The following is a 10212-nucleotide window of genomic DNA, read 5'->3' on the forward strand; positions in this document are numbered from 1 at the left end:
TGGGCTTGCTGTTCATCCATTCCATTTCATTTCATTAAAGGGCAAAATCTCGAGGCTACTACCTGACTTGGTTTTGATCTTGAAATGATCGTGTGCACCTTTACTGGCACAATGAATGAATCTCCAACCAGTCCAGAGGCCCCCATCACTTCAGAGTTTTGTTTTTGACTAAAAGCTTGTCAACAACGAGACCATCCGCAATTTCCACCTATTCTTATGAAAGTCAAACCTTGAGCCTTCGTGTGAAATTTGGCCACAATGACTTCTGATGATAGCTTCCAAGAGACGGATAATAGACGAACAATACCTCGCTCTGGCTTTTCCTGCGTTTCCAAAAAGGGAAGATGCTGCACAAGAACAATCTTGCCCAACTGAAGATTGTGGTGAGACACCAGTGGAGTCTGCCCATCCTTTCCGGAAAACCTCCCGGAATCCTGGAATCGGAATCGTGTGACGGCGGCGCTTCCTTAGCCTTCGTTCGTCTCTCTTGCCGCTTTCGCCCGTCGCCTCTTTGAAACCACTCAGCAGACAAGTCACAGAGACAAACCCAGAGCGGCGCTCGATCCAATCAAAGAAATGGCGGACGCATGTCCGGTTTGGTTTCAGTGCCTACGTAGACTCCTGACAAGTGGCGTTACGTCCTTTCCTCTTTCGCCTCGCATCGCATCCATCCGTCCTCATTGCAGGATGCTGCAGGTCTTCCATTTGCAGCAGAGGAAAAAGGGGAACAAGACAGATGACAAAAGTGGGAGGTGGCGGCGCCAGTTGTGTTATGGGGGAGGAACTTAAAGTGATGAAAAAGGGAGGGAGGCTTTTCAGGCTAATGACTCTTGTTGACACAAGACAGATGTGTCCTCCTCCTCCACACTCAAAGCAACTCTAACGACCAGATGACGTTATTGCAACGGGTGCAATTTCCCAGGTTCACTTCCCACTCAATGTGATTGAGCGGCAACCAGTGGTGGGCTGCAGTCTATTAGATTAGCCTCCAAGTCCCCGTGACCCCGATCAGGGTGGGCGCTACATACAAGTGTGGAATCTCCTCATAAATGCTGCCGAGCTTTCACTTTAGTCCTTGCGTTCTCTGTGTGCCAATTTGAGGTTGACACTTCCCAGCAAGGCCGCATGGCCCGCTGTTCGTTACTTGAAATATTTGGAATACAAAACATGTGCCACATTAGACGATTTTTTTCATCACATTACGGGCCGTCCTATTACATCCCAACCAAGTGGCTATGATTAATGTTTCAATTGTCTGCCGCCCCTACCACTATTGATCCATTGCACCCATTTTTTTTCTTTCTTTCAATGTGAGAGCTTGGCCAATGCGAGTGCGTGGCAGAAAGCCATAAGGGATTAAATCAAAGCTCATTTCATTAGCAGTGCGAAGATGCTTGGCTTCTATCTTGAGTCAGCAGATGGTCGCCTTTTTTGTAGTCCATCAGTATTGCAAGAGAAAATGACATCTAATTGGGGGAAAACACAGTGTCCCAGAAAACTATGATGCTAATTTTATGCAGATGGGTGAAATACAAAAAACTATAAAAGCACGCTTAGCAAAACCGTATCGCAAGATGTGCTAAATGAGAAATTTGCCAATTTCCGTTGTTTCGCTGGGTCATTTGTCTCGGTGGAAGTAGGCTATTGTATTAGGGGTGTCCCGATCCGATCCGATCACGTGATCGGAATTCGGGTCCGATCACGTGGTTTTCAGCTGATCGGGGCAAAAAGATCTTCATTCTTCATTTTCTGAAATTTTCTTAGTCACCAAGTAATCCGAATAATCAAAAAAAGATCTTGTCAAATGGGGCAGTAAGAACTTCACTTTATATTACACAATGGTATACAGTATTTTGTTTATTTTGGTGTCACCTGCAGCAGCTGTGAAATTCTTCTTCATTTGTGCCTGCATGACGGTATTATACTGCCCCCCTAATGGCCAAGTTGCGCACAGCAGAAAGAGCCGCAATCAATGAATTACAGTGTGATGCACAAAGCGGTTAGTTAATTCTCTATGTTCCATTTAATTATAATTATTACATGAGATACATGAGAAAGAAGAGTTTTACAGAGAACTATTTTGACAAAACATTTAGGTTTTTTTCAGGGGGACTGGAATGGAATAATGGCATTTCCATAAATTCCATTCACTTGGTCGTTGGAAAAGATGATTTGAGATTTTCATTTTTTGTTTAAATGTGCAAATCAATGAGGAGCAATATTATTAGGGTTTTTTTTCCAAGTAGAAAAAGGGCAAAACCACCTTCATTTTATGGTAGATTTTGAACATGTTTTTTTTTTTTTCCCTCATGGTATAAACGGGTCATTAAGACCCACCCACATCAAAACAACGGGGTTAAAGTGACTCCAACAAAGTGAACTGGACCCCTTGAGCCCAGCAACAGAGTGCAATCTGACCGGGTTGACCTTGCGATTGGAAGCAAAACGCTGGCCAGCCACAGGTCAAACCGACACGACGACGTGACCGCCGGGCACTCACCGACAAGAGGGACATTGCCGTCGTCTCGGAAGACACCTGAAGACGTATTTCCCCTTCTTCTTTGATGTATCCAAAGCGTTCTTTCACTGTCCGAGCTTTCCCACTTGGATGTTCTTCTCTCTGTGACAAAAGAGAGCCCTGTAGTCTGGCCCTTATCCTGACATACTTCCTGAGTAGCATTGTTAGCCAGAGGAGAGGAAACACGCACGCACACACGCACGTACACAGCATGGAAAGCTTGTGTCAGGAGAACAGAACATGGAAAGCAAAAAGATATATTTTTTTTTCCCCTTGATCTTTTGGCCTGCACCACAAGGTCGGTGTTGAAGCGGAGAGCAGGCTGCATGTTCCCTTGGTCAAACTTTGAATCTGCTTGTTGGAACGTGAAGTGAACACAACTGAACCACTCCAGATGCATGTGCGTGCATAGGGCTTATTTTATACGTTACATTACATTACAAGCATTTTTACACATTTCTTCAAACTATTCATCCATCCATTCTCCTCACAGCTCATTCCCAAGTCCCCGAATGTTCAAAATAAAAGAACTCAAAACATTCCAACTTTCATTCCAACTAAACAGTTCAGCTGATTCCACATCCTTTCATTTCAATCAATACGATTCCACAGCATTCCAAATGATTCCACACGATTTCCTTCAACATTTGCCCATTCACATGCAATTGCTCCACAAATGACAATGCCTTGGTTTTAGTATCAAACAACTGGTCTTTCATGTGCAAACGCCGTTTCAGAACTAGCCAAGGCATACAGAAACTGTGTGACTGTCCAATATGGCGAACGAGTAACCTGTGTGTGTGTTCTCAACATTGTGAAGCCGCAAGTGCAAGCCACGCACACTTCATTCTCCACAGAGCCCACCAAAGCCTCCCTCCACAACATCAAAGTGCTTGTTGTGTGCTTAGCTTTTAACATGGGGGGCGAACTTTCTGTGGGATTGTTATCACTCGCTTAAGTGCTAAGCCTTGAGGGAGGCCTGCCTGTGTGATGACTGTCGCCGCCGGCCGGGAGTGCTCTGGAGTGTGCGCGCTCTGAAGTGTGCGCGCTCTGCCAGCGGCGCTCCCCGCCGCCCGCTCTGATAAGGCTACAAAAATGCAAGGCCCGTCTCGCATTAGCTCACACTTGACATCGGCAAGGGAAGCTCATGAACACGTTGTTAGGAAGCCCAGGCGGGATTGACGAGAAGACAGCCTGCCCCCTGCTGGACTCTTTTCAGCATCGGCGTACTGTAAACAGCCTTTAAAAAGTTTTGCCACCACAAACCGAGATCCCTAAGTTACTTGAACGTCATTTCAAAGTCATCATACAAATTCGACCACCGGTAGGACACGTTCACAGACATGCGCTGAAGGCTCTCCATGAATTCCACTAACAACCCAGGCTACGCTCCTCCCCAACATACAAAGATGTGCGTCTCTCATTCGAGATGCATCACTTCAGCAAGCAAAAACTGGGCTACCAAAAACCGCAAAAGGAGAGAAATTAGGTCGAAGTGAGGTGCACAGTGAGTGGACAAGACAAGCAAGCATTGACACTCACATTCACACCTAGATGGCCGATTTGGGCCGGTTGGTTGAGTGGAGTGGAGATGGCTTTTGGGTGTTTTGTTGACAGCCGTGCTGAGACTCTGATTGATGGTTGAAGCTCGCAAGAGAAATAATCCACATTTTGGTCACCACAATACGCGTTCCTGAAACCTTTTCGCGAAACTCAGCTGTGAAATCCAGTTGGGAACTGGATTAAAAAATGCTGCCGTGTTTGGTTCTGTAAAATTGCCACTTTGGAATACAGCACTTCAGTATGATCAAATGTCTGGTTGGTCAGGCAACTCTTAAAAAAAAGAAAAAAAGAAGCTGGATTTGAAAATGTTTTACCAGCAGCTGGTGCAAAAGCATGCTGGAGATTTTGGCCAGCTGTCTGGAAGATGGATTGTGTTCCCCGCCGGTTGTTTGGCTTTTTCTTTTGTGCCGCTCTCCCGCAGGTCTAAATGCCGACGCCGCAACAACAGTGTGCAGTGGCACGACTCGTTGTCGTGGAGCTCATTTGGGGATATTTTTAGAATTCTGCAAAAAGACACTCAACGAGAGCACGGTGGTGGTTCTCAAACCGGAGTCCTAGAGGTCTCACAAAGCCGTAGCTTGGGGGTCCGCAAAATAATTTGTGATACATTTGTATGTCGTATCACTTCAAAAAAGTGGTTAATTGACGTGAGGATTTTAGGAGGCTTCCTTGAAAGAATCTGACTTCTGTAAGACCAAGTGTGAATATGTTCAACGGGAAAGGAGCCCTCAATTGAGGTCATCCGGTTTGTTATTTCTACAGCCTGGGAACGTCTCTCTGGAACCAACAAAAGTGCGTTTAAAGGATTTTGTGTCTGATGCACTAAGACCCCTGCAATTTAACAGAAACTGCACTTAATCTTTGGTAAAAAAAAAAAAAAAGTCATCACAACAGCGGAGTCATAATTATACAGCAGTTAAGACAGAATGCTACGACCTCAGGGCTACTCAACATTCAGATAGACTTTGCAAAAATCTTTTCATTTTTAGTCAAAGTCAGTTTAGTCAAACTGAGCTGACTTAATATTTTATGCAAAAATTAATACACTGGGCTTTATCTTTATTGGCTGCCTTTTTTTTGTTTGACATGGAAAATTCAATTCATTGACTCGATAGTATTTGTATCTACGCTTTTCCTTATTTTTGATGCGATCCAATCTCTTACATTTCTACAGCTCATTTATGAACAGCAAGGTTGCCCACATTTCATAGAAGAAAATCAGCGTAAAAGCCACAGAGGATCAGAACACAATAAAACACAAAACACATCCGATTGTAAGAAACTAAATCAGCTTCAAATACATACAGAACTTTACCTGTTCTGATAGACAACAAGTTCCTTTTTGCCGCTTAAACGTTGAAACAGTAAATGCTGTTGAGTGTTGGAGTCACTCAGAATGATGTCCTTGCCCTACTTGTCCACTAGAGGGATCTCTGACTCCATTCAATCCAAAAAGCATCTAGAAAGACAATGGGCAGCCGTCACTTACTGTAGGCGGAAAAAGCAGGATTGAAGAGGACTTGGAATGCAATAATATTCTGTAAAAACTCGGCTGAGTTTGAATAACGTCCCATTTTCAGTCTTGTATACTCTAATGTACACAGTATCAAATATAATTGTGTGCCGCCATCTAGTGGCTGACACTGGAATCACACCCAAAACAAAGGCAGTGCAAGAGTTATAAATTGCACCAAAATAAATACATCATCGTAATAGCGGGACTGTGAACCTGGAATCTGCGAAGGAGGGTGATTTCCTGTATCGGCATCTGAAGCAACCTCAACAAAGTTCCTATGGGTCGGGCCTACTCGGTCAAACTGACTGCAAGGACGATTGGGGCTGTTGCTGAAAAATGAACATAACAGGAGGGCTCAATTTTAAGTCGGAATAGGAGTGACGTTTACGTGCGTGTGTGCGTGCGTGCCGACGATGCAGCAAATGTCGGCCATCAAGACCGGCGAGTGTGATTTAATGAGACATTCCTCGGCGCACAGCGCCGAGGGCCGAACACGCCCGCCCGGCTGCCCGCTCGCCCGGGATCAGGACAGGAACGTGGAGCATGTGCCATTTTTTTTTTGTTTGGGATGGAAGGCTATTAAGTTTCCACTCATGTTCTGCTAGCTAATAATATCGGCATAGTAAGACCTCCAAAGAACAATGGTGTGCACGCGTACTTTCATGTTTTTCAAATAGTTGGAGCCGAGCAAGTGGCCGGAAATAAACATGTATTTGATTTACTGTGGGAACAGTAGGAGTTAGATCTGAAAAATATACATACAGCTTTTGAGGTCAAACAAAATATCAAATCATATCAAATTATCAAAAATGTGATTTTAGCTACTACTTTATTCTGATAATATGCCTTTGCCATCAAAACTTGAATCTTGGCAATATGCAACAATTTATGTGGGGAACATGCACCTTTATTTCTGTAAAATTAGAAATTCAATCTTGAAAAATACAATTTGCACATTTAAAAAAAAAAAAAAATCTTGCCTTTTTATCTTGAAAATATTCAACACTTTATCGACTTTTCATTTGGGAAATATATTACCGGTACCTTTTTTCTGCAATCTCAAAAAAAAAAAAAAACGTTTTTTTTTCAGCAAAACGTCTGCGATTACTCAGATGGAATTACTTGAATCTGTGACATGAAATAATGAATGGTGCCTACGAGAGCCTAATCTATTTTTGCAGAGTCCAACGTCAAAGCACATTCCGGTGGAAATACCTACTAAAGCATCCTTAAACAAAAAAAAACAAAAAAACAGTCAGAGCAAAGTGGCAACGATGTGCCTCAGCTTGTCACGAGCACTGGAGCAAAACAAGGAGGGGAAGCTTGGGTGGGGGCAAAGAAAAAAAAACTGGGGTCTTTCTTCCTGTGTGCATTGAGAGTAAATGCAGCATGTCAAAGGGGGCATTTATTACATCCCACAAGGAAAACATTCTGCCCACGCTGAAAACATGATTGGGCGACTTGGCTTGTGCGCCACTGTCACAGTCATGACCCCCCCCCCCCACCCGGAGACCCAAACATCCCGAAAAGAAGAAAAGAACGCCAAGTCGTTCTCAAGTGGCCAGGACGCCTCCGAAGACCCCCGAGTGAGACTTGTGCGGCATCTCCGTGTCGTGGAAAGCAGACTTCCGCTCCGTCTTGCCAAGTTTTGAGAGACTCGCCACACATTGGCCAGAATGTCAACAAAAATACGCAAAAGGCACATTGACGCGTTGCCATCATGTCAACACAGGGTCGGATGTGGACGGCCGCCCACGTTATGTTGCCACAATGTCCAAGCAAGCAAGGACGGCAATTCTTATATGGACACAGAAATACTGTACAAAGAAACTTAGATACTTTGAAAACAAAGATGACATATCAAAAATATGTCTTAAACGAAATTATTTAGAAGATTCATTGTAAAATATATATTTCAAAGAATGAACTCACAAAAATAAGTTCCGAGAGAAGATATCAACCACAAATGTGTTTGTTTGTTTTTGCGTTTTCAACGTAATACAGGTCAATTTGACGTGCAAGATGATAGGAGAGGCTGAACGAAATAAAGACAATGACATTTCTAAATAAATCAGTCTTGCGCAAAGCAAGCCACAATGTCCTGCCAAGGTTTCCAGGGTTGCGTTAGCTCGAGCATCTCGCGCCTCTCCCGAGTCGACAACACGGTCGGCCACAAGGAACAAGACTAGACAGAGAGGCTCTTGTTCTGCCCAAGGTTTGCGCCGGCCGACTGGCAGAGCTGCAGGTAGGAGTCAAATGATTGGCCGTCCTCACACACTCAGCACAGAGGACGCACTGTTCGGCCAAAGCGGCCACTGGAATGCGCGATGACACCGCAAGAAACTCCCATTTCACCACGTACCTTTCACACACACACACCAAAACAATATATATATATATATATAGGACATTCCCACAAAGGCATCCATCAAACGTTGTTTTTTTAGACTTTACTTTAGAAAAGCAACATCATTTAACAGAATGCAAAGAATTAGGCTATTTGTGCATCATGGTAATTCAATGGGCATTGCGCTGCTCCTCCTTGGCCACCGAGTGGCAGTATAATCCAAAGAGACATTTCCGCACTACGGTAATTCCCACTTAAAACCAAGACCACACCCATGACAGACAAACTCCACCAAGTAGCGAAAATATATTGATTTTATTATTCACAAGTATTATTTTTGTCCACCTGAGGTCACCATCCTCACAATCGACACTTAGACTTTATTAGCAGTGACGTTGTGTGCATTCATGGAATATCCCATTATGCGTTAGCATTAAACTATCGGATGAGTGAACACAAAAGTTAACGTGTCATTTTTCTTTTATGAAAATGGCTCAATTTTAGCAACTGTATGTTTGTGTGTTTAACCATCCAAAAAATGTTTGCGTGTTAAATTGGAATAAACAGTATTTTTAAAAAACATACCCTAAAAATAAGAAAAGAACAAGGTCCTCTTAGACATACACTTCAAACATATTGTTTCTAAAGTTTTAGACTTGAAGATGTGTCAAACCGACCTGCTGTATGCCCATCAAAATGTGTGTCAATTTTGTCATTTTGCTCCACTGTATGTTTAGCCATCCAAAAATGTGTTTTGTGTGTTCAATTTGGCACAAACAAGGAAAATTAAAAGGAAAAAAAGAAAAACAAAGTAAGGCTTGCGGAAAAGGGCTTTTTTGTTGTTGTTGTTTTTTTAACGTTAGTATTTTGCAACGTTAAAATGGGTCAATTCGACTCGCTGTACGTGTAACCATTCCTTCCGCCCAAAATATTGGCTAGATTAAATGTTTTTGAAAAGAACAGTATTTTTTAAAACGATGACATTTGTGACTTTGAGCGACAACAACGCAAGAGGGTTCCAAGATGAGCAGCTGAAGTGTACGAATGACTCACCTTGAGGAGAGTGCCATCTTTCCTCTTCTTCTTCGTGTCCTCCTCCTCCTCATTCTCGTCATGCTGCTCAATGGGCATGGGGAGGAAGTCTTCTTCACAGCACATCAAGCTCACCGTGCATCCCATCCGAGCAGAAAGGCCACCGATGCCACTGACGGACTCTCAGTGTTCTTCCGTGTGTTCCCACATGACTGCACAACACAAGTTGGACAATAAGTCTAAGAAGGAGCAACTGCAAACTTTGCTTGGCCAGCAGGTAGCGTGTCTGTCTCTCTGTGTCTGTCTGTGTCTCTCTGTCTCTCTCTCTCTCTCTCTCTCTTCTTTTTTCTCTCTCTCTCTCTCTCTTCTTTTTTCTCTCTCTCTCTCTCTTCTTTTTTCTCTCTCTCTCTCTCTCTCTCTCTCTCTCTCTCTCTCTCTCTCTCTCTCTCTCTCTCTCTCTCTCTCTCTCTCTCTCTCTCTCTCTCTCTCTCTCTCTCTCTCTTCCTCTCTGCTGCCCTCGCCAATTACGTAAATAAACTCCACAACTACTAACGGGACACATCTACTTGAGACTCGAGAGGAGGGATTTGCGATGTTTTGCCTTGCCTTGCTACGTTGACATCTGAACGCTGTATGGTGACAGTGAACCCAACACTTCACAAACAGCACTTTGGCCAATAACGAACAATTCTTCCCCAAAGAATCTTCATGGTGGAAACGCCACTTGCCAAACAAATACAATTACACGTGGTGTGTTTGAAACTTTCTGTCTCACGAGAGTTTATGGAGTAAGATAGCTGTCAAGTAGCTTAATGCTAAAATAATGGAAAAGGCCATTTATAGAGGTTAGCATCGATAGTAGAACGGTAGAAGTCTCTAGGTGACATATTTGAACACAAACAGTTGAGTAACACAATTTACTAATTTCATACAACAATACCGACAGGTACTGAGTTTTTGTCCTCAACAAAAAAGGGGGGGAAAAAGATGAATATTACAAATCTTAGTGAGTCACTCACAGAATTAGTAGATTCTTCTTTGTTTGTTACTGGATGACCGTCTTGTGCTGTACTGCCTCCTGGTGGCCAAGGTGAGCACAACACATTGAACTGGCTTGTGACAATCATGATGCCCGAATTCGTTGTAATTTACTTGATGCTTTTATAAAGCAAAACATTGTTTTGTTTTGTTTTTTCATTAAAAACACAAATACAAAATTGCTTGTTTTGCTTTTGT

General features: G+C 43.2%; 1 protein-coding gene across 7 annotated transcripts in view; it reads right to left on the reverse strand.

Annotated features, from left to right (window-relative positions):
• The window catches only part of tns1b (tensin 1b), a 93247-nt gene extending 83220 nt beyond the window's left edge, over positions 1-10027 (reverse strand). For 3 of the 7 annotated variants that reach the window (XM_086051194.1, XM_086051196.1, XM_086051195.1), the window contains exons 1-3: positions 9996-10027; positions 8998-9188; positions 2501-2620 (exon numbers count right to left, since the gene is read on the reverse strand). In XM_086051194.1, coding sequence (XP_085907320.1) covers positions 2501-2620; positions 8998-9123 — 246 coding nt within the window. In that variant the 5' untranslated portion in view covers positions 9124-9188; positions 9996-10027. Of the gene's footprint in view, positions 1-307; positions 439-2500; positions 2621-8997; positions 9189-9995 lie in introns of those variants that run through there. The other 4 variants (XM_086051203.1, XM_086051204.1, XM_086051197.1 and 1 more) reach the window with 2 other exon arrangements.
• Between the last annotated feature and the right edge of the window lie 185 nt (positions 10028-10212).

The sequence above is a fragment of the Filicampus tigris genome, chromosome 14 (genome assembly GCF_054856515.1).
Source record: "Filicampus tigris isolate MCC_2025a chromosome 14, RoL_Ftig_1.0, whole genome shotgun sequence".
Classification (NCBI taxonomy): Eukaryota; Metazoa; Chordata; class Actinopteri; order Syngnathiformes; family Syngnathidae; genus Filicampus; species Filicampus tigris.